General features: G+C 35.7%; 1 protein-coding gene across 1 annotated transcript; it reads right to left on the reverse strand.

The window, feature by feature from the left end:
• Positions 1-2481: 2481 nt before the first annotated feature.
• LOC105035050 (U2 small nuclear ribonucleoprotein A') lies at positions 2482-24185 on the reverse strand. Its single transcript, XM_010910443.3, has 8 exons — positions 23834-24185; positions 23653-23693; positions 19952-20081; positions 19662-19867; positions 13237-13407; positions 3249-3299; positions 2995-3156; positions 2482-2657 (listed from the first exon to the last, which is right to left on the reverse strand). The coding sequence occupies exons 1-8, from the start codon at positions 23913-23915 to the stop codon at positions 2652-2654; spliced, it is 849 nt and encodes a 282-aa protein (XP_010908745.1). The 5' UTR covers positions 23916-24185; the 3' UTR covers positions 2482-2651.
• Positions 24186-25824: the final 1639 nt, after the last annotated feature.

Here is a 25824-nt window from a genome sequence, read left to right on the forward strand (position 1 = left end):
GAATGGATTGAAAGAATAATAGATGAAAAATTCATCCATCTTCTCATATGTTTGGTGAAACATGAAATGATATATAAAAATAATTTTTTTCTCTATTTATTATCGAAGGAATAAGAAGAAAGATGAATGATATTTGTATAATATTTTTACTAAATTATTTTTTGATAAAAATATTATGATTATCAATTTATAATATTTATTTACAATAAAAAAATAAATAATATATAAACTTATAATCTTTATAATCTATAAAAATATAAAATTATATATAAATATATAATTAATACATGATTTTATAAATTAATTATTAATAAATTAATTAAATAGTTAATTAGTATTATATAAATAGTTTATTGAAAAGTAAATATAAATAAAGAAATAGAAGATAATCTAATTATTTTATTATAATTATAAAAAATTAATATTAAAATTAAAATAATGACCAACTAAATTTAATAGTATATGATTAATAATGTATATACAAATATATATAAATAATACAAATAAAAAAGTGAAAAAGTAATATAATTTTATCTAAAAAAATTAATGAGGAATAATTTTATCAATGCAAAAATTTATTCTCCAATACTTTATCCATTTTTCATTCTTCCAATTTGAAAGGATACAAATTGATGAACCAAAATGGACGAACAATCTCCTCTTTTTCATCTGTCCTCTCTGTAACTTTTTAAATCAAATATCGGATGAAGAACAATCTCCTCTTTTTCATCCGTCCTCTTGTAACTTTTTTAAATCAAATACTGGATGAAGACCATTATTCTTGATAAACAATCTTCTCTTAGAATGAATGAACAATCTCTTTTTTTCATCCATCCTCTCTGTAACTTTTTAAATCAAATGATGGATGCAAATCATCTATCCTTCCAATCCCCATTCATCCATCCTCTCGTAATCCCAACCACACAAGATTAGCAACGAGCTTCATGCATGGTAACCCTTTCCTTAGGTTATAATGCAGAAAAAATTCAGTGTTCAATGTCAAGCTGTAGATATTTTCGCCAACAATGTAGTATTTCATGTGGTATGAGCTTCCGTGCTTCGGAGAAGTGCTCGAGTCAGAGCCCACGGAAAATTCCTAGTTTCATGAACATGGTGTTTTAGGCCTAGTAGATATCCTATCATGGCTGATAGAACAATAAAAGTGCTGGCCCAATAACCAACTTCCTCTAGTTTTATATGTTTTGAGATTTTACCATCCAAGTACAAGTTATGAGAGTGTTTTCTAAATTTCAACCATCATGAGCTCCAGTTAGTCCTTTGCTAAATCTGGAGAAAAATCTCAGATTTTGTATGATAAAGCGGAACAGCATAATATATGAACAGGTACAAATGGAATATGGCATATGTTAGATCTCCAAAGATAGGCAGTGCTGAATCCTAAACAAAGGGTCAAATAAACCAAGCTTTTTACGAACAGCTCAGGCCTGACTACATAACAAGATAAATCAAGCTTGTTAGTGATCCAAGCTTCAATATTATAAAAGAGTAATCTGTAAATAAATTTGAACGACTGTTTTCATTTACCAAATGAAACAACCATTGTCAACCTCTGGTGGAGCTCACACCACCCTTTTCAAATTGGCTTAGAACCAAATTTTGGCTCAGCTCAGCTCAGCTCAGCACTTTTGCACTATCTAAAAGCCAATAATTGATGAACACCTGGATCATAGATTAATGATCAATCATGAAGCAATCATACAAAATATACGTACTCTTACCACTATAGACACTAATTTGCTGTAGTGCCTTTAAGCAGTATGCGCGCCCATTGCAATTTTGCAATTTTGCAGGTGGTACCAACCGGTTCCAAAACAAACATGAATTAAATAGCAAGGAGAAGAGATCAATAGGTTGCTGCATCATTTTTTTTTCCCAAATTTGTCAATATTAGGCTGCCCAGAGTTTCCATAGGATGACAAGTCTGTGAGATAACTGCCCAACACAATAGAAGCTAGATAATGGGGAGGCAAAGCAGTCAAAGAAACTTTCCGTTTCACATTAAGATAATCATGCCATGCTATGCTGCAAATGATGTCGCAGGCGTACTCACAAGCAGCAAAAGCTTTCTGACTAAATTTGAGAAAACTACCCCACACAACACCAAGGCATAGTTCAAAATTCATTGGCAGTTGACTGAATTTCTGTGAAGTGAGTTCAAAAGCTGTTCACAAAGTTGAATCCCCATTTTAGCTGAATTGCATCTGACAACATTTGGGAGCAAAACAAAAGCTAACTGCGATCCTAAATCAGGTTTCTAACAGAACGTAAAAGGAGGAAATTCTATGTAATCAATAGTTTATCAAGTATCAACACTGTTAGTCATTTCTATTTTCATAGATATGGTGTTGACCCCAAAGTTGATGGTTCTACCACATCATCTTTCATTCAGAATTGTTTTATTTTGATGCAGCAGACCTATTAGTATCAAGTGAATGGTGTCATATAATGAGACCAAGCACAAATCAAGAAGACATGGAATACTATTAGTTGTAGAATAGGAAAAAAGAAATTGTGATACACAGCTTCACACAATATGACTTCATCTTCAGATACAATCAACTATGAACCCCTTTGGAACAGTCAACTTGCGAGGAAGAACAACCATCAACAGAATTGCTGGTAGAAACACTTCAGTCCTGAAAAAAGATTAAGGAGGCAAACCAATGGTTATAACCAGCTCTCCTACAAAGAACAAGAGTCATTACTACCTGGCAATCAGTACGTCAGAGCATATGATAAGAAAAAAAAGGGTGAAAGCTTTCGAAACAAATAGTTGGGAAGACAAGACAGATGCTGTAGCAAATTTTGATTGTAACATAAAAAGGTTCAGAAATTATCACCTGCCAAACAGATGCATGTTTTATCTCATGCAGAATACAGTTTTTTACAACTCGTATTCAAATTATTACATCTTATCAACAATTTATTATGCAAGAAAAGAAAAAGGATTCAGGCAGTAGAGTGGGATGTCACCTCTAAAGGTGTTGGATCTTCAGTTTCCTTCTGATCTTGAGCATCATTGACTTCATTCTGACCATCCATGTCCATTTTGTCTTCTTTTGCATGGGTTGGAGCCATGCATACATCATTGTTCAGAATCTGAAACTCTGCAGGAATTTGACCAGACTTCAGAGCCTGCTCGTGGCAAATGAAAATCAGTCAACTTGTATGGTAAAAAAACAAATGACATACAAGAACATCTGTTTTATAGTGCAGAGGTTTCATACGTTTTCAAGTCTTGCTACTTCTTCAAGTGTCTGAGAGTTTACAATTGCAGCCTGCACATACCATGATTAACAGTTATTCTTCATTCAGGCAAAGACTGGCTTATAATATTCAAGCATAGATTTACATCTTATGCCATTTGCAAAGATATATCAGCAAATTTCTATATCATCAAAGACTAGATACAAACAAGAGACAGGACTAAATGCTAGAGTAGAAGCACAAGATATTTCCAGAAAATTCTGTGTTGACATCAATATTAAAGAATAAAGAGGTCCAACTGCAAGCATTTCCTAAAATTATTGAGAACACAATGCATTGCTTCGAAAATCTAGAGTATGCACTGAAAGAAGAATGCTCTACAAGCCGATCGCATGTGTGATACAATGAAACTTTTTTTTGTAAACTTCCATCTCATGTACTAACCTTTTTCTTTTGATAATGAAATGAGGTATTTGATTCATCATGTTAGCTGCATCTTACTATGTTTAAGATTATAATAAATTCCAAAAATTAGAACAATGATTTTAGAGACATGAATGGGTCATGTCTGTGAGACCTAAAATCCTAATCTTAAACATTCCTAATCGTAGGAGCATTGAGTCAAGGATCAATATTTCGAAAAAACTGGCCCATCTTATGTATGCTCGACAGAGAGGATGGCTGATCTCACTAGCCATTTGTGTGGGGACACTAATATAAGGATGTGAATACTCATTTGGAAAATAAGTTCACTGAATTGACTCGACGACAGAGAATATCTCATGGAAGTCTTACTTGTATATCAAAAGATGGTTCTCTAAATTGGAGTTGTGCAAGTGTTCCTTAGACCTGAGATCACCATAGAATCTTGTGCATATGAACTCCTGTTTTGATTCATACTCAAGCATGGCATTAAGACATGCACGGGATGTTCTGGATATGGTGGAATATGTATGAAAGTTGTGAGTCGGCCAATAAGGAATCGATCACTCCTAGTAAGAGCAAATTGCATCATGTGAATTCTCGTCACTAGACTCGAAAAAATCTTTTGGCCAAAAGTAGGATGAAGATTAAAAAGAATTTCTAATGCCTTATCATTGGTTGTTAGAAAATCAATATAAATATGCGTTTTGAGTTTGACATGATTCCATACTCATGAATATATTCGGGATGCAGGGATAATCGAAGGATTGAATTATACGGTAACTTACCACTGAAGAATATATTTGTTATTTCCATCAAATTCTACATCTTCTGGATAGTCATGATACGTTGCTAAACGTCAATCTGGACTTGCAGGTTTGATCAACTTAAAGAGTTTAATTCGATAGCTAATTAGAAAGGATTTTAATTGCTGAACTCGGATTAACTCGTTTTGGACCTTAATCAATTAAGAGTCTAATCAAATTAGATTAACTTACATCCGGACCTACTGCTAGCTAGATGTGGAACCCAATAGGTCACACACATACAAAAATTGGCCAAAGACCCTTTTTGATAAGATTGATTAGAGTTTTGGATCCAATTAAGATTTCCGGTAAGCATGCTAATACGTGTGGAAATCCTAGCTCTTTGGAAGATCAATTTGGTATCAATCCTTGCTAATTTGCTAACCCAATTTGGTGAGAATTTGGGTTAGATTAAGCAACTTAAAAACAGCCCAAAATAGGGGTCTTAAAGCCTTTATCCACGTTCTAAAACCAAGAGTCCAAGTGGTTAAGGACTCTTGGTGCTAAATTAGAGTAGGGCGCACACCCACTTTGTTTTTAGCATGCAGAAGGACTAGAGTCCTGCTTTAGCTCTTTGACCCTTAGGACGTGGATATCAGATTCCTACCCTCGGAATCTTTTTTAAAGGATGATTTGGCATCTAAATGGGCGTGGAACACTTGAAAATTTTTGGCGTGCACAAGAATTCTACATATCACACGAAGAGGTGTGATAAGTGTCCTTTTGCTTTGGGCAGAAGGAAGCACAACCTTATTAGATTTTTCCACAGTTTGAATTCAAATTCAAGGTTTACATGTGAAAAATCTCAGATTTATCTAATGGGTGGAAGGATGCCAAAATGCCCTTTGACCAACACACGCACGCGGGTGATCTGCAGAACTCACGAAGAGACGCCTGATGAGTCCTGCTTTGGGCAGAAGAAGGTGCCTCTTATCTACTTATCAAGTCCCTTGAATTCAATTTCAAATGCCCTTGCCACATAGCAAATTATGGGGCAATCTAAATCAGGAAGGGACACCAAAAGCATCCTTAATTTTGGCGCACATGGGAGAGGCTAAATCGACATATCACCTCTGATGAGTCTTTCTACTTGAAGACACTCAGATAAGTGATATATGAACGTGATATGCCTTTTTAGAAGGGGCGTGGCTTCTCTGTTGGTGCTCCCTCTGGTTCTATAAATAGGGGGCGATAGATAAGGTTGATCATTCAACATTTACACATCCTATCCAATTCCTTTCTCCCTCTCCTACAACTCTAGGGTTTAGAACAAGGCTTGTTCCTTTAAGACAAGCCTATTCTTAATAGCTCTAAGGGTTTAAGAGGTCTAGAAGAAGATGGTTAGGTCCAGTATGAGATTCTAAAAGGTCCAAACTCAAATCTGAAAGAAAATCTGATCGACTGGTGGCTAGTCGAGTTCTAGCGGCTAGAACTCTTCAAGCAAAATGAAGGAGGAGCACTGTCTTTGATCCGATTTTCATATGGAACACCATTGAAAGGCGGACACTTGGACGTCTCGTAGAAATTAGGATTAGCGCTATAGGTATTCTTCTTATCCAAGTTTAATTTAATTATGCTTTGATTGTTATAATCGAGGGTTCCTAAGCATTAGGGTTTCGATGCGTCAGGTGTTTTGAATGAAAATTTTAAATACCTAACCTTTCCGCTGCGCCACCAGAACCCAACAGTGGTATCAGAGCCTACCTTGATTTATACAATCAAAGATTAGAACATTGTCTTGATTGTGATCAAACTTGGATTTTTGGTTTGGTTCAAGTCGGATCAATGGTTGAACCCAATTGAATATTCAAATCCTAAAATATCTTAGAGATGTGTTTAGATGCTTGAAGTTATGATTTTGATCACGTTAATATATCTTAGAGATATGTTTAGTTGTATGAGATCATGATTATGATCATGAGATATGATTAAATGCATTGATTTAATAATTAGTTGTCATGATTATTATGATACAACTGTAATAGTGTATCGTTATGATTGGTTGAATTAGGACGTGCTCGAGACCATTAAAATCCTCATAAAAATCATATTAAGTCGTAGTGTTATAAAATAATAGCTAATCAATTTCTTGAATCGATTAATCAATTAATGTCTAAGGAGTATTTCAAGTGCGATGGTTCTTTAATTGGTTCCGTTCGCTGACCTGGCCAATTTATTGGTGTCTAAAGAAAGCAACGGGGGACCCTCACCAATCTTAACACTTTTCTGACCAATTAGATTAGTTTGAATCTTGAATGAAGATTGCCCAGTATTTTAAACACTACATTTACCTTCCTTCATACTAAGCCAATACCCTGTCAAAAATCATAGTAGGTTTGTTGTGATATCCACAAGACTTGCTATGGAGATTGATGTGAGATTTGTCTTAATGCATATTACATGCTTTATGGCATATTTGGATATGTTGTTTTGTTATGATATCCACAAGGACAACATTTTTTAGATATAGTTGTATGAAAATGAAAGGTCAGACTTAACTAGAAAATACTATAGTTTGTTATGATATCCATAAGGCTACGAGTATTTTTAGAGGCAAAAATTATGTTGGAAATTATATGAGATGCAATTGAATAAATTTTTCTACCTTTGAACTCATTAAGGTTTGTTGTGATATCCATAAGGCTTCATTAAGAGATTAGAGTCTCAATCCCACTAAGAAATCAGTTTAGGAGTTTCTCGACTACCATAGAGAGGGCTATGGTATATGATAAAATAGTGGAAGGAATAATTAGAATAAAAGACCTCATCTAATTATACATGTCAAACATGAATGGTCTGCTTATACTATTGTTCTTAATTTTATGTAGATTCGATTCTATAGTATGACTTCTTCATTCTCACTGCATGATACCATAAATAAAAATATATTGACCGATTCGTATAATGTAGATTGGTTGAGGGACTTGCGATTAGGTTCGCATAGGAAAAGTTCTTCGATGATGTGGAATATCTTGACCCTGGTTCGGTCAATGATAATAGGAAGGCACAGGATGTCTCCACGGATATTATCTGTTATCTTTTTGGCATGATAGGACATAGAATAATTGCAAGGGTTACTTTGCAATCTTGAAGCAGGATGCAAGTGTTGCACCAAAAGATGTGTATATGATACAGATCTGTTTTTCATTGAATACATCAGACTCTGATACTTGGGTATTAGATACTGCTTGTAGATCGCATATATACAATTCATTACAGCGACTACAGAATATCAAAGGTCAGAAAAGAGGTGACCTAGAGCTTTATGACGCAAGTGGAGAGTCCATTAGCGCAGAAATTGTGAGTGCTTAATTTACCTTCGGGTAAGACTTTGAAATTAAAAGACTATTATTATATACCTAAGGTCATTAAAAATATTATTTTTGTACCTTTATTATTAAAACAAATTATGAAATAAAGTTAATGGGCAATGGTTGCCTCATTCTTTTTCTAATAATTTTATGCAGTGGTTATATTGATAACAACCTTTTAATTCTACCAATCAATGAAAATATTTTTCATATTGATAAAAATATAAAAAGAAAGAGAAATGTAAATATCACATATCTTTGACATTGTCACCTTGGTCATATTAGTGAGTCAAGGATAAACAAGTAATACAAAAAAGAATTCTTTGACCTATATGATTACGAATCATTGAAAATTGTAAATCTTGTCTTATGAATAAGATGACCAAGACTTTATTTTCTAGACATAGAGACAGAGCAAAAAAGCTTTAATCCTAATACATTCAGATACATGTGGGCCGATGACAACTCAGACCAGAGAAGGATACTCCTATTTCATCACTTTTACGGATGATCTATCAAGGTTTAGATATGTATATCTTATGAAATATAAATCGAAAGCTTTTGATAAGTTCAAAGAATATCAAAATATGATCAAAAAATAAACTGAAAAAAGTATTAAGGTTCTTCGATCTAATCGAAGAAGAGAATACTTATCCAGTAAATTTCTTGATCATCTTAAAAATTATGGTATTCTCTCTGAATGGACTCTTAATACACCTCAATTAAATGGTGTAGCAGAAAGGAGGAATCGCACTTTGACAGATATGGTGCGGTCCATGATGTGCTTCATTGATCTTCCAATATCATTTTAGGGATGTCCTAGAAACTGCCGTATATATATTGAACAGGATGCCTTCAAAGTCTGTTACTAGTACACCATATGAGATATGGACAGAAAAGAAATCTAGTATTAAACATCTTAAAATTTGAGACTGTCCTGCTTATGTCAAAAATATATTTGGACATAAGCTTAATGCTAGATCAGACAAATACAGATTTGTAGGGTATCCTAAAAAAATTAATGGATACTACTTTTACCATCCTACTGAACAAAAAGTATTTGTTAGTAAGCACGCTACTTTCTTAAAAAATGAATTCATCCAAAAAGAAAGCAATGGGAAGAATATTGAACTTAATGAAGTTCAAGACCTGTAAACCAATCCAAAAATACCTGTGAATTCTCAACTAGAAGTACCAAAAGATGAGGTACATCCACAATATACAACTCTCCGAAAGTCAGATAGAATGCGCCAAGCACTTTTAAGATATGACTGTCATTGAGAATGACAATTCGATCAACATCATTCAGGATGATGATCCACTGACCTATTCGAAAGCTGTCATGAATAGAGACTCAGACAGATGGCTAGAAGCCATGAAATCCAAAATGGACTCCATGTACACCAAGTGTGGATTTTAATTGATGTGCCTGAAGGTGTAACCCTAATAAGGTGCAAGTGGATCTTCAACAAGAAGATCGAAGTAGATGGCCAAATGAAAACCTACAAAGCTAGGTTGGTGGCGAAGAATTTCAGACAAAGACAAAGAATTGACTATGATGAAACCTTCTCCCAGATGGCTATGTACAAGTCCATCCGGATTTTGCTTGCTATAATGACATACTATGACTGAGATCTGACAGATGGATGTCAAGACCGCTTTCCTCAAAGGTAGTCTTGAGGAAGAGGTCTATATGACTCAGCCAGAGGAATTTGTCTCAAGTGAAAGGACAAATCAAGTATGCAGTTGAAAAAATCCACCTATGGATTGAAGCTTCGAAGAGTTGGAACATCCGATTTGATATGACGGTCAAAGAGTTTGATTTTGTCAAAAATGAAGATGAACCATGTGTGTATAAAAAGACAAGTGGGAGTGCTATTGTCTTCTTAGTTCAGTATGTCGATGACATACTGCTCAGTGAAAATGATATCCCAATGATGCAATCGATCAAGACTTGACTATCGAATAAGTTTTTCATGAAAAACTTGGGTGAAACATCTTATATACTAGGTATAAAGATCTATAGAGATAGATCTAAGAGGATGCTAGGCTTGTCCCAATCTCGGTACATAGATCTTGTGTTGAAAAGGTTCAACATGAAGGCAAGTAAAAGAGGTTACCTGCCTATAAGTCATGGCATATGTCTCTCTAAGAAAATGTATCCTAAGACACCAGAGGAGAGGAAGAAAATGAGTGAAATCCCTTATACTTCAGCTGTGGGATCAATAATGTATGCTATGCTATGTACCAGGCATGATGTAGCTTATGCTTTAGGCATAGTTAGCAAATTTCAAACTGATCCAAGAGAAGATTATTGGAAAGCTGTGAAAAATATCTTAAATACCTAAGAAAAACTAAAGATATTTTTTTAATATTTGAAAGATTAAAGTTGAAACTAGAGGGATATACAGATTCTAATTTTCAATCTGACCTCGATGATAGCAAGTCAATTTCAGGATATATGTTTATCCTAAATGGAACAGTGAGTTGGAAGAGTTCTAAACAGTCGACAGTAGCTAACTCAACCACTGAGGCAGAATACAGTGCTGCTAGTGAAGCCGCTAAAGAAGCTGTCTGGATGAAGGTCATCATGGAATTAGGAGTTGTTTCTGAGATTGATGGACCGGTGCCACTCTATTGTGATAACACTGGGACCATTATTCAAGCTAAGGAACCTAGGTCACATCAAAGATCCAAGCACATCCTCAGACACTTCCATCTCGTTCAAAAAATTGTAGAGCGACAAAATGTTATCCTTGAACGAGTAGATACTAAGAACAATATAGCAGATGCATTCACCAAGGCCATACCACAGCAGCTATTTGATCGCCATCTTGATTGTATGGGATTAAAATACAAAGACGATTGACTTTAATGCAAGTGAGAGATTGAAAGAAGAGTGCTCTACAAGCCAATCGCATGTGTGATGCGATGAGACTTTTCTTTGTAAACTTCCAACTCATGTACTGACATTTTTTTTTTTGATAATGAAATGAGATATTTGATTCATCATTTTAGCTGCATCTTCTATGTTTAAGAAGATGAACTCCAAAGATTAGAACAATGATTTTGAAGACATGAATGAATCATGCCTGTGAGATCTAAAATCCTAAAATCTTAATCTTAAACATTCTTGATCGTAGGAGCATTAAGTCGGAGATCAATGTTTTGGAAGACTGGCACATCTTATGTATGCTCGACGGAGAGAATGGCTGATCTCACTAACCATTTGTGTGGAGACACTAATACAAGGATGTGGGTGCTCATTTGAAAATGAGTTCACTGAATTGACTCGACGACAGAGAACATCTTATGGAAGCCTCACTTACATGTCAAAAGATGGTTCTCTAAGTGGAAGTTGTGCAAATAATCTTTAGATCTGAGATCACCATAGAATCTTATGCATATGAACCTATGTTTTGATTCATACTCAAGCATGGCATTAAGACATATATGGGATGTTCAAGATATAGTGGAATGTGTACGAAGATTATGAGTCGGTCAATAAGAAATCGATCACTCCTAGTGAGAAGAGATTGCATCATGTGAATTCTCATCACTAGATGACTCGGAAAAATCTTTTAGCCAAAAGTAGGATGAAGATTAGAAAAAGTTTCTAATGCTTCATCATTGGTTGTTAGAGAATCAATATAAATATGCATTTGAGTTTGACATGATTTCATACTCATGAATATATTCGGGATGCAGAGATGATCGAAAGATTGAATTGTACAGTAACTTACCATGGAAGGATATATTTGGTATTTCTACCAAATTCTACATTTTCTGGATAGTCATGATACGTTGCTAGACGTCAATCTTGATTTGTAGGTTTAATCGAATTAAAAAGTTTAATTTGATCGCCAATTAGAAAGGGTTCTAATTGTTGAACTCAGATTAGCTCATTTTGGATCTTAATCGATTAAAAAAAGTCTAATCAAATTAGATCAACTTGCAGATTTACTACTAGCGAGATGTGGAACCCAATAGATCACACATATAAGAAAATTGGCCAAGGACCCTTTTTGATAAGGTTGATTGGAGTTTTAGATCCAATTAGGATTTCCGGTAAGCATGCTAGCACATGTAGAAACCCTAGCTCCTTGGAAAATCAATTTGATTTCAATCCTTGCTAATTTGCTAACCCAATTTAGTAAGTATTTGGGTTAGATTAAGCCACTTAAAGGCAATCCAAAATTGGGGTCTTAAAGCCTTTATCCACGTTCTAAAACCAAGAGTCCAAGTAGTTAAGGCCTCTGGGCACTAAATTGGAGTAGGGCGCACGTCCACTTTGTTTTTAGCATGCAAAAGGACTAGAGTCCTGCTTTGGGTCTCTGAACCTTAGGACGTGGAAATCAGATTCCTAACCTCCTTGAAACCTTTTTTTAAAGGATGATTTGGCATCTAAATAGGCGTGGAACACTTGAAAATTTTTGGCGTGCGCAAGAGTTCTGCATATCACACGAAGAGGTGTGATAAGTGTCCTACTTTGGGTAGAAGGAAGCACACCCTTATTAGATTTTTCTATTGTTTGAATTCAAATTCAAGGTTTACACTTAGAAAATCTCAGATTTATCTGATGGGTGAAAAGATGCCAAAATGCCCTTTGACCAGCAAGCGTGCGCGAGTGATCTGCAGAACTCACGAAGAGGTGCTCGATGAGTCCTACTTTGGGCAGAAAGAGGTGCCTCTTATCTGCTTATCAAGTCCCTTGAATTCAATTTCAAATGCCCTTGCCACATGGCAAATTATGGGGCAATCTGAATCAAAAAGGGATGCTAAAAGCATCCTTAATTTTGACGCGCATGTGGGAGAGGCTGAATCGACGTATTACCTCTGATGAGTCTTTCTGCATGAAGACTCTCAGATAAGTGATATATGAACATGATAAGCCTTTTTGAAAGGGGCATGGCTTCTCTGTTGGCGCCCCCTCTGGTTTTATAAATAGGGGACGGCGGATAGGGTTGATCATTCAACTCTTACACATCCTATCCAATTCTTTTCTCCCTCTTTTACAACTCTAGGGTTTAGCAAGCTTGTTCCTTTAAGACAAGCCTATTCCATTAGCTCTAAGGGTTTAAGAGGTCCAGAAGAAGGTGGTTAGGTCCTGAGGTTCTAAAAGGTCCAAACTCGGATCTGGAGGAAGATCTGATCAACTGATGGCTAATCGAATTCTAGCGGCTAGACTCTTGAAGCAAGGTGAACAAGAAGCGTGTCTTTGATCCGATTTGCGTGTGGATCATCATTGGAGGACGAACACTTGGACGTCTCGTGGAAATTGGGATTAGCGCTACAGGTATTTTTCTTATCTAAGTTTAATTTAATTATGCTTTGATTGTTATAGTCAAAGGTTCCTGGGCATTAAGGTTTCAGTGCATAAAATGTTTTGAATAAAAATTTTAAACACCCAGTTCTTCCACTGCACCACCAAAACCCAACATGCACTAGTTTGGAAAGCTATCTATTACCTTAATGGCTGTAATTTGCTCTGGAGTGGGGGCAACGACTCTAGGGGCCTCTGATTTTGAAACATCTGGTACATCTGGAACTTCACCAAGAGTAAATGTCTTTGCAGGTACCTTTTTGGCCTCCTCCTCTGCTTCTTTCGATGCGAACAAATGCTCAGCTTCAAGCCTCTCCTAATGACAGACAAATACAACATTGTATAAATCAAATTACACAGGTATATCATCAAGAACACTAGAGGATCTATGATAAGCAGCTCCAGAAAAATCACAATTTATCAAAGCTCAAGCATAAATGTAAAATCAGCATATATTGTGCGTCCAAGAGTTTGACATATCCCAACAAAATATATCAGAAATGAAGTTTTTGAAAAAGTATAGGTTTATCAATAAGCAACAATCATAGAAAATAAAAGGCCTATTTAAACTAAGCAAAATATCATGTGTCGGTCTGTCAACTGTAGTAGTTGCAAGTAGAAAAATTTAGGTGAAACTTATTTGGATATGTAAATATAGGAAAACTTCATGTTGCCAAAGTAAGACATCATGCAAGCAAGGATATCTTGAGACTGTTGATATGCATGAAAAGGGATAAAAAGATATATTCTTCAATACTAAGCAATCAAACATGAAATCATTAGCTAGGAAAAAGGAATAGTGCTCCATTTTGTTACCAAATTCATTATTCCCTATTCATGGATGCCAACCGCAAAATAAAATTCAAAGAAAAATGATTTTACTTTTAATTTCTACTGGTTAATAGTTTATAATCACAAGCATATAGCACAGTCACCCAATAAAAGGAAAAAAAAAAAGAAAAGAAAAAACAAATAGTGATTAGATTAATTTGGAAAAGGAAAAATTATCCCAACATTCTACCTCATAGCAGTCAAGAAGGACAATTGACAAACTCAATTCTCAGATAGCCAGAACGGAGATATCAACTCCAAAATTTGAAGAAACTTGGCACCCCCAATAACGCAGATTTTTTTTTAGAAGGCAAGAGAAAAGGAATGATTGACAGGATCATTCTTGTCAAGTATGATTGGTGGTTAATTTACTCATCTTGGTGCTTTATGATCGTTTAAGATGAGTAAAATAATATAGGCATGTCATATTTAATTTTTGATCAGAAGCTCAGAATATGCATACACCTGTACGTGTTTCTATCATGCTTTATAGCAGATCAGAATAGTTTCACATAACTTTTATTATGTACAGATTGCATTAAAACTCCAATATTAATGTAGATCTTATTTCTCTAAATTGCTTTAATACATGTTTCACATATCCATGTATCTCAGAAACTATAGGTGAGCTTAGATCCAAAAATATTGATCTAGATCCAATTATCTATCAGATTCTATCCAGATAAGGACTCAAGTTTCGCAGCCGATAATATCTAAGGAATGGACATGCGCAAATATCTGATTTGTACCAAATCCATTCAGACCTATAGCTCTTAAAAACTCCAAAGTTGAAGTAATAGCATCACCATGTTTTCAATTTTATTTCTATTATAGTGATCTTGGTTGAATGCAGCCTTGAACCATTAAACTAACCCGAAATGTGTAACTTTGAGTTATTAGGATCCACTACAGAGTCATATGATTTGTATATTAGTGACTCTAAACACTGAAGAGTTAGGCTCCATTAAGTGGATAAAGTTATTGCTTCATCATTCTTTGTCCAATCATTTGTTTGTTTTCTAAAATAATAAAATAAGTTGCAGAACTGGTACACTTTTTTCTTGAATTAGTAAACGCAAAGTCAAATAACACCCTACTCATATAGTGTATATTATCCTTAAAAGCTTTATCTATGTTTCCATTGTTAATATCCAACTTGTATCAATCTTTGAATATGGAGACAACTCTTAGCATCTAATTCATATCCATATGGCTTCACCCAATAAAAGCAGATAAGAATATGAATATGCTCATAGCCGATCCATATTTAATCCTTTTTTTCAGCCCTATTAGAAACTAAGACAACATAAAAGATCCCATAAACTTGTTAAGTTTTATCGAAGGCTTTGAATTGTCAACAAGTTAGACAACAACAAAAATATTCTAAGCATTCTGAAGTTTGATTGAATTTGGGAAGACTAAGTGATGTAGGGATCATAATATTCTGTTGAACAGTTACCGTGATGGAAGTATTTACAGAAGGTGCACTCTTTGTATGATCAAATTAGTGAAATCTGCATTTTAAGTTGAAGCATATGTTCATCAGAGGCAAAAGCAACCGTGTCCTAACTTAAAATATTTTTTTTTCTTGTTTCCAGATTTTAATATTATCTTTGGTGAACTTTTATTCAGTTTTAGATACAGTATATCTTGAAATTTTATCTTTGGGATGGCAGTCAGAAACCTCTGGAATGTCTGATATGGATTGCACTAGGTTACTTTTCTTGAAGCAATCAATTTGGTTTTATGTTTCAAATGGATTCTTTGGCTTGTGATTTCTGCCTCTGAGATGAACAAAGTACCTTAAATCATGTCTTCTCATCCTTATTCTTTTCAAGTCTAAGGAAAATCAGGATGGCTGCTCCTTGATTCAGTGAATTTAACTAAAGACCCATAATGATGGCATTTTACATTTCAACCAGTGGGATCAGACTTCTAGACTTTGTTGTAGGCACCACTCTTAGAAGGTTGATGTAAACATCAACTCTTAGAGATTGGTTTTAACAAATGATCATAAAATTTACTGACCTCTTTATGTATCCTTCTCACTTAGATCTGTGGATCCCAGCCAGGTGATGATGATGATGAGTAGGTAAAGACTAGCTCTAAATTATTCCAATCATGGTTGCAGAGCCCATACTATTTATGGAAGAAATAACATACTTCTTTATAATTTAAACCACTCCTTTTATTTGTTGGTGGACAAGGAGAGGCAGAGTCATGGATAACATTGCTCCTACCTAGCTTTTTAAGCGACATGTTCCACAAAGAGCTTCATAGTGAGGAGAGAGAGAGAGGAGAGAGGAGAGAGAGAGATTTGACCTCAAATAAAAGAGCACATTTATCACTTTTCTTTTTTTTTTTTTTTGGATGTGGGGTGGGCACGATGGTTGTTCATGTAACCATGAAGTAAATTCATTATACCTTTAGTTCACTACAAAAAAAAAAACCATCTAATCAGAGCCTCATCAGATGCAAAAAAGAATTTCTTCAAGCAACACAACATACCTAAGTGTCAACCCAGGCACTAAGCTAAATTAGTAGGCAAGCATATTTATGAATAAGGATATTCTAAAGATCACAAGCTCATTTACATTTTATAACCTGAAGAATGTAAGTACGTGAGAACTATGTTTTTCAAACTTAGGCACCAGACAGATTTGAACTAAAGGCCACCTAGCAACTAGGCATTGGGTGGAGGTAGAGTTCAAGGTGGCCCAAAAACAATAAATTCAAAAAATTAATAAAACATAAGGAGAAGTCTAAAAAGAATAGTTACAATCCAGAAAATAGAACACAACATATCAAATAAGATTTAGCAAGTCAATGAAGTACAGGTTGGTAACATTCAGCACCAATTCATAAAACGATCTCATTTTCCACACTCAATGACACCTAACTAACATCAAAGCAGACACCTAAGCAGCCAAGCCAATCACCTTTTAAAACATTTTTAAGAAAACTTTTGATGCAATTTGTCCGTGTCCAGTGAGCCGCATTATCCACCTTTGCAAATTCACACCAGTTTTGCTTCATGTGGAACTCAGAACTAGGAAAACGCCTTTTTTATTTTCCATTTTTGTGTATGGAGATTCCCTAACCAGGTGGTTTTCAATACAAAAAGAAAATACAAACATATAGAAGGATGACAGTGAGTATATCCTTCATATATTTTATATTTGCCTAACTAGTTCTACAGTGTAAATAGCCAAAGTTTAATAGATTTGAGCCAGGGGCATATCATTTTTAAGACTTTAATAGTAAGAGCACAATGCCAAATACAGAAAAAGAGAAATATAATATAATACATCACCAACTCCAAGATATTAAATCCAATTATCCTATGTAACTCCTTGCCTTCTAATTTTCACAATTTAACCCATTAAACAAAATTTAGTGTTCTTATTTCGTCTACTCCTATCTTCTTTTTTAAGCCTCCAAACCCAAATTAATTATTTTCTCACCTAACTTTCTCTAGCCTAAACAATTTTTTTTCTCATCTTATCCTCTTATGTCTATTTCCTACCAAAATGTAGTCATTTCCGTCCTTCCATATTCTAGCAGACAAATGCCTATCCTCATCGATATCATGATCATTTGTGCACAAAGGCATTCTTTATTGCTGAAGATTTTGATACAAATGCTTAGAAATCAGGATCGAACCTAACCAAAAGGAGAGCTTGGAAGCTAGAGCAGGAATTTTCATTTTCTAGGCAATTCAAATGGCAAAAAAGTGGAGGCAGAAGCACAATTTCCTAATCAATCTGACATCAAAATTTATATATGTACATATTAGGTATGTCAGGGTTCACCGAACCTGATGGAACCATTCGGTTTGAGGCATGTCGAACTATACCATAGGTCGACCAAGATGGTTCCGGTATTCGAAATGAGATAATGGTGAGGATGGGGAGATGGAGAAGGAAAGCGAGGAAAAAAGAAAGGGGGGAAAGGAGGAGAGGGAGAGGGAGAGGGAAAGGTCCGAAAGGCCACCGGAAGACCGCCGAGGCCACTGGAGGGCTGCCAAGGCCGTCCGAGCTCCACCCTCCTCCCAAGAGAGAGAGAGAGATGGATGGAGAGAGAGGGAGGGAGGAGAGGGAGAGGGCACCAAGGCAGGCATTGGCAGCCAGAGGGCCGCGAATGGCTGGATGGCCCTCCCTGCCCTCCTACAAATCGAAACAAGGGTGCTCGTCCCTATTTCTATCGATCAGCTTTTATTTTTTTTTGCCGAATCACAGTGAAGTCGGCAACCCTGTTTCAATTTGTAAAAGAGCAGGAAGATCCAGCTATTCGCAGCCACTGCTAGCCTCCCCGCCCTCTTCCTCTCCATCCCTCCCCTCTCTCTCTTTTCCTCTCCTTGATTCTCCCCTCCCCCCAACTCTCTCCCATGTTGGTTTGGGCCCAACACAAAACAGCATGAAAGTGTACCAAACTATGCCACTGGCTGACCAATATGGGCCTAGTACCAGCACAGCCAACCTTAATGTGTGTATATATGCATGTACATATATATGCATGTATGTATGTGCGAATGTACATATGCATGCATGTATGAATTTAATTATTGTTTAATTTGTCAGTTAGGGAACAGATTTCAAAGTCAATATACTTGGGAATTTCATGTTGCTTATGTGTATAACAGAACATCTCTCTATAATGAAAAAGATCTAATAACAAAACATTTACACAGCAACAGTTTCACACTTATATTGGACATTAAATTTTAACGATCATTAGAAAACGGAAAAAAGTATTGCATGTCATGACCATGAAAAATATGAACAAATTGAAACTAAAATGATCTCATATTCATCACTATGGTTTCATTGCTTTTAGAGCAAGTCTGTATAATTTCAGGGTAAAAAGGATCCTAAGTTGTTACAAATTAGATCTCCCAGACTTTCAACATTGGTTACCTCTATCACAGTTATATGAACCACCATGGAAAAATATGTTAACAGAAAAGAGATGTACAAGACCTAATACCCTAAACTGGTTACTAGTTGAAATTTAGGAAGTAGTGGTGTAAATGAGCTGAGCTCAATAAAGGAAGGCCAAGCTCAAACCAGATCATTTAATTTCAGACTGAACTTGAGCTGCTCACAAACAGCTCGTTTGAGAAATCTAGCAAGTGCCTTAGGCCTCTAAAGACTCGTAGATATAACTTATGCTACATTTAATTGTTGTATCTCAATATTTATCTAATATCCTTTCTTTTAGATGTAAATTATATTAATCTAATAATTTTTAATAAACATAAATTTTATTATACCAAGAAAAATAAGAAATATTATATTAATTACTAATTACTTCCTATTCCAAGCTTAACTGAGCAGAGCTAGCATGAGTGAAGCCCAACTCTTGCTCAGCTTGTTTACTAATGGAGCAAGCTGAACACAAGCCAAGTTTTGATCCTAACATGAGGTTCACAATTTTCAAGAATATAAAAGAACTGGTGCATGTATGTTAGTTTGAAAAATGTATTACACCAGAATACTAAGGATATAAAAGAACCAATTAGAATTTCCCAAGAAAAGATAATAGTGTGTTCTGCCAGCAAGATGCATGCATCAGACTAAAGAAACCACATATACATATGCATGTTAAGGACAATACCACCTTCTTCAAAGTGATACACTACAATAAAACTTAAAGCTAAATTACCCAGCAAGGATTGCTCTAAAATTTAAATGACTAAAATCACATAAAAACTGTAAAAAATGCCAAGTAAGAGTTAACCTTCTGTTTTACTTTCTTGAAATCAAGCAACCGTAGTTGTTTCAATTTGTGGATCACATATAACCGGTAATTTGGTTTCTTTGTAATATTATTGTCCAATAAGCTAAGGACTTGCAGCTTTGGAAGAGATGCAAGGGGATCAATCTCCACCAAGTTTACCAGACGGTTGTTGGTAAGGACCAGGGTATGCAACTTTGGCAAGAATTCTGTGAATTGCAAAAAAACTAAATGTATTAAAAGCATGCCAACTTACAAATAATTGATACTGATATTAAACATTTCCTTCCCACCTCCAATGTTAGGGTTGATACGAGTGATTCTGTTATTATTAATTAGCAAAGTGCCAAGACGATTCAGATAAGGAAAGTTCTCTAGCTTGACAATCTCATTGTCAGAAAGATCGATTGTGTCAAACTGGTCCTGCCAAAGAGCCAAGAGCAAGTGCATGACTATAAAATGCAGACATATAAAGTTCTCAACACTTCATTTCCAAACGTACAGAATATTCAGTATTTAAACAGCAAATTCATACAGCAAATATGTTACATCAAAGCAATATGTACAGAGAAAACGAAAGAAACAAGATAAAAGAAACGAAATCTATAAACTAGCCCTATGCATTCAGCTTTTATATGGAGAAAGTACACTTTTAAAAATTAAACAAAGTAACGAGACATATGCATAATACCATAAAAAATATTTCAATATCTCATCCTGTACATCTAGCAAGACTGAGCACCAAGATTTTGGACAAGCATTTGATGTAGTATAGGAGACTCATTCAATCAAAAAGCTTGCATGCATATTTTACAGTTATGAGGCCATACCAAGAGCATACCATGACTAAAATTCAGAATAACTGCCATACGTATATATAGGATAAAGTTTATATCCACCAACTTAATATATTTCAATCCTTCTCAATTTGCACACTTAAGGACCAAACATACTTAAGAAAACCAAATAGTTACAATGACTATTTCCTGCAAGATTTGCTACCAAACTAGTGGTTTATTGAAATTAACATGAGGTTTAGGCTTTGGAGTTTTAGTTGTTACATAGTATGTGCATTTCAGTGACATTATCTGCAAAAGGATGCATATTTCTACTGTATGAAGATCCTACAAGAGATAAAAAGCTTATAATGTTTGAAACATTATAAGCTAGTTAGAAACTAGTAGATTTGCTAATGGTTATTTTATGTCATTCACTAGCTTTCATATCTTATCACAGAGTGTGGTGATCGCCATATTTTTTGAACAATAGAAGTTACAAAATAAATCAAAACTTGTTTGCAGTCTCTGAGATTTCCTCATCAAGCTACCCCAAAGGATAAGGGGCAGACCAGCAAAGCTAGTTGATAACAATCATACCATCTCCAGTATCTTTCAAAATTAAAACATCCAATTCTTGGTATCTTCAAAACATGCCAAAACATGGAAAACTTTAACTATTTGAATTGCATAACATCTTAAGGTGTTGTGCATATAATTAAATTCTCAGTATCCTATAGTATATCAGCTGGTCCAACATATGGGAGATCTATGATATGAGTTGTGCACTAGAAAACCACTAAATTAGAGGGGTCACAAGAGGAGAAATCTAACATGATAAGTATGTACTTCCATATATCTCTACAAAATGAAGTAACATCCAAATTCTAACTATACAAAATGAAGTAACATCGAGATTCTAAGTATGTACTTCCAGATTTCCATAAAAATTGTAAATTCCAATTAATGATAGATAGGCTTGCCTTCAGAGCTATAGGCATTCTAGTGTGTGCGCATGTGTGCACATGTATGAGTGTGTTCTACTGCTCAAAAGTTGGATTAGGGAGTTCATTACAGGTTATGGAGTTCATGCCACACCAAACATTGAAAGCTTCACATCTCTAAATTAACCTTGCTCTCCTTTTTTTCTTTTCCTTTTTTTCTTTTTTTTTTTTTTTGCTCTTTTAACTTTAGAAAACACAACTAATGGCCCACCTTAACTAAATGACCTCCTCTTCAATACAACTGAGAAAAGACAGTCCCACTCTACACAACTATATGGTTCTGCAATCTAGTGTTCCTAGACACCCACATGAGTGGCTCATAATACCCAAGAAAGTACAAAGAATAATATAAATCTGACCTATGAATCAGATATACAATACTTTAGATTTGTCTCAGATTAGGACTCCAAAAATTAGAAAACACATATAGATCTGGTAATTGCAGCAAAGGACCACTTCCACTAATAATAGGTCAAATCATCAAGTCCTTTTTGCTCAAGGAAAGAGGCAAGAAAAAGAAAACCAGAGGAAGGTGAGAGAATTATATGCAGTAAACAGATCTAAAACTATCGCATCTTTTCTCCCTTTCAAAAACCTAAAATAGTGCTCGATAATTTTCCTAAAGGGATGGAATCTTTCCTAAAAATTTTGCATAAAGAGATATCAACCAGGCCAAAAAACTTACTACTTTGACTGAGAATTAATAAATCCAGCAAACAACATACTAGATACTTTCATAATACCTACATGAAGCTACAACACCCAAAAACCAAACCATACCCATCCTCAAGGGAAAGGGCTGGCAGCCAACCAATAACATCAGATGGATTTTAAGTCTGATATGAAAACAATGTCAAAGGCATTACATAGCCACTCATTAACAACTTGTTGTATATATCTATAGTTTCAATTGATTTCAACACAACATAGAATTATGCCATGATCCTCATCCACCTTTAAACTGAATCCTTGACTAGCATAATGCCATGATTCTCATCCACCTTTAAACTAAATCCTTGAGCTATATGGATCCAAACACCTACATATCCCCATCCAAAGTCCAAAATACAAGAACCATAAGCACATGTAGACTTGCAATTCGCCACAATGTGAAGTCAAATGTTATTCACAAGCTTATAAGGAATAATTCCAATGTTACAAACACCCATAGTTTTTGAGTGTCCATTTCCTAGCTACAGTATGTGCAGCCATAACCATTTCAAGTTATCAGAGATCCTATAGTCAATATATATAAGGCATCCAAGCAATAGAATTATAAATCTACAATAAGAACAAAAGAAGATCACCAAAGAATGTAGAGGTCAACTTAGTTATTATCGCAAAACATGCAAGAGGAAAAATTGAACACAAGGAAACTATAATAATCATATCTTCTAAACACAAAAACTCATTAAATTCTTCCAATCACCAATGATGTCACAATTTAAAAAGAAAATGGGAAAGCAAAACAAATCGCTTTCAGCTAGTGAGGGTAATTATGTAGAATCCATTATACAGTCTAGACAAGAATGTCTTTGCCATGTTCATTAGCTATTGTGGTGAGTTGGAACAATGCTTCAACTTAGCATTTAAAAAGGGTTGGCCAAGTCTTTTTTTTTTTTTTTTGCCTTTAAAAGAAATGATCTTTTAGATGACGTCGTGATGTCCGGTAAAAGGTGTCCTGCCCTTGATGACCGACATGAGGGATTTAAAAGTTGTAGCTCACTTCATGTAATATTTTGCAAATACCACTTACAAGTCAACAAAATCAACCAACCTCCAGACGTATATACCACCATCCCTTTTCTCACCATTAGGAACAATACCTCTCCAGACCCGCACAACTACTGATCCTCCTCTTGCATCGATGCCGATCCCATAGAATCTCTACATCCCTAGGCCATGGCCCATGCTGAAAGCCCTTCTACATTATTATGAACTCGATATTGCAAGAAATGCTGTCGACCATCCTCGGCAACACTGGCAGTAATATTTAGAACACACACTACAAAGCTCTCTTGTCCACTATCACAAACATTCGGACCAAATATAGTCTTCCTATGTAATATCTTAACATCAAATCCAGAAATAGCCACCAAATCCATCACACACACACACACACACACACACACACACAAAAGAAAAGCCAGGCGTTTAATAAAAGATCACTATATAAGAAGGAAAAGAAAGAAGTGAAGAGGAAATCCAGCTGACCTCGGTGGCACCCAAGTTCTCTATGACTGCAATCTTGTTCCCTGAACCAAAAAGCACCAGATATCAGAAAGCCAGCCCTAGAGCCTCTTGAGAACAGAATTACGGAAAGAGATAAAAACCCTAATAACAAAACCTAAACAGAAGCGTGGCGAATTGCGAGTGATGAGAAGGGCATACAAACCTCTAAGGTCCAACTCTCGCTCTTTGATGGCATTGAAGAAGTGCGGGCTCTTCCATATCAAATCCGCCGTCAGTCTCACCATTGCTGCTACCGCTGTTGTTGCTACACGAAAGAACCACTTCGGTGCTATAGCGGCGGTGCCGCCCTAGCCTAAAAGTAACAGGAGAAGCGAGCGGCGGCGACAAAATGGAAGGCAGAGAGGGAGAGAGCGGATGGAAGAAGCCCTCTTTCCGCGGCCAGTAGAGCTGCTGCGTGAGTCGATTTGTTGTGCTCTCTCTGCAGTCCGCACTTTCCGGAAAGCTTAACCCTGAGACCGGCCAGCCTAGCGAGGGTTGGATCCAGTCCAGGAGTGGCAGCTATGGTTGGGCTCCGAATGTGGCTGGAGTAGACCAGATGTGAATTAAACGAGGCCACCACCTAACAACCTCATTTTGTTTATTTTTTATGGTCCCATCGTGACCTTGCCAGTTGCCGCAACGACCACTTCACTACCTTCTAGATCCACCTATCCACATCTACAGTGGTCCTGTTTTGCTTTTTAGTTTTGTTGGTTGTCTATTTTTGGTTGTTTTTATTTTTTCTAAATATTAAAATAAGCTGTGTTGATATCTTTTTGTTTCTGTATAACATCTTGAAAAAGTTTAGTGTCTGTAAGTCCTATTTTGATATAGGTTTAGGTTGGAAATGTGAATATTTGCTTGTTGACTTGGAGAATCAGTAACTGGAAGTATTAAATCCAATTTCCACAGTTTTTACTAACAAATTTTTAAATAATTTAAATTATATTGTTAAGAAAAAGATCAATCATTCAAAAATTCTTGTCTAAGATTATGGTTGCTCGAAAGGATCGGATAACTTCAAGGAGAAAGAAAAGGGTACGAAGAACTAGCTCCAAATCCTCTCAAGATGGTTCTCTCCCAAGATGTTCTTCTCAGTATCTAGGATAATGCTGACCTGAGAGGAGAAATCCTCTGATGCTTCAAAGGCTCCATCATAGCTCGACCAGATTATAGTCTCATAGTCTGATGATCGTTCTTTGATCGGCAAACTCAAGATTTCTAACTGAACAAACAAAGCAACAAGAAAAAAGAACGAAGAAAGGGAACCCTAAAAAAGCAAAAAGCAAGAAGAACAACAAATTCTAAAACTATTAAGTACTGAAACTAGAGCTGAGAAAATGAAGAAAACTAAAAGAAAACTAGGAGGAAGACCAAATGGAGTACTAAATGAGAACCTAGAGGAACGAAAAAGCAAAGAAGATCTCCAAACAGCAACCTTCATGGCAGGTTAGGAGCTTCTTCAGTCAAGACTGAAAATGGATTGAATTTGAATCAAATACTAGCATATCCATAACCATATTTGCCTTATTTAATGAGTATAGATAGAAATATGGATGTTAGTGAGATGCAAAAATTCACACACACACACACACACATATATATATAAGTATGTACCGCTGATACCACATGGTACCCTTGCTCCCCATGGTATCAGGGTCCCCCCATGGTATCAGAGTCTAAATGGCTCTGATGCCAAGGGAAAAGTTTGTAGTATAATTTAGGTCTAACTCATAGTTATCCCTTTAGGAAACCATAGGTAAATCTTTAGGCAACCTTTAAGAAACCCAAAGGTTCTAATTACGCCAATGGCTTTGATACCATGGGGGGTGTACGAATGGCACTCTTAGTGCTAAGGCTCTGAAACCACCGCTCTGGACCATTTCTAGAGGGAGCTTTCCGATTAAGGGAAGAACCATAGTATTTCTAATCAATATGATTTATTTGATAGGATCTATAAGCAGGATCTTACTCACTCAGAGAGTGAGGCCCGCCAAGACACTACTAACAGATCACAAGTTAAATTTATCATATGGTTTAACTCCTAGGATTTTTATAATAGAATCTATAAATAGAATCTTGCTCACTCAAGGAGTGAGGTCCGTCAAGACACTACTAATAGACTATGGATCAAACCTTCCTAGGGTACCTAAT

The sequence above is a fragment of the Elaeis guineensis genome, chromosome 7 (assembly GCF_000442705.2).
Source record: "Elaeis guineensis isolate ETL-2024a chromosome 7, EG11, whole genome shotgun sequence".
Taxonomy (NCBI): Eukaryota; Viridiplantae; Streptophyta; class Magnoliopsida; order Arecales; family Arecaceae; genus Elaeis; species Elaeis guineensis.

Coding starts and splice junctions, on each gene's coding strand:
- LOC105035050 (XM_010910443.3), bottom strand. CDS start 23,915: ATGGTGAGACTGACGGCGGATTTGATATGGAAGAGCCCGCACTTCTTC. Junction 13,408..19,661: donor TCAAGAAAGTAAAACAGAAG/GTTAACTCTTAC, acceptor GTCTGTCATTAG/GAGAGGCTTGAAGCTGAGCA. Junction 3,157..3,248: donor AAGTAGCAAGACTTGAAAAC/GTATGAAACCTC, acceptor TGCCACGAGCAG/GCTCTGAAGTCTGGTCAAAT.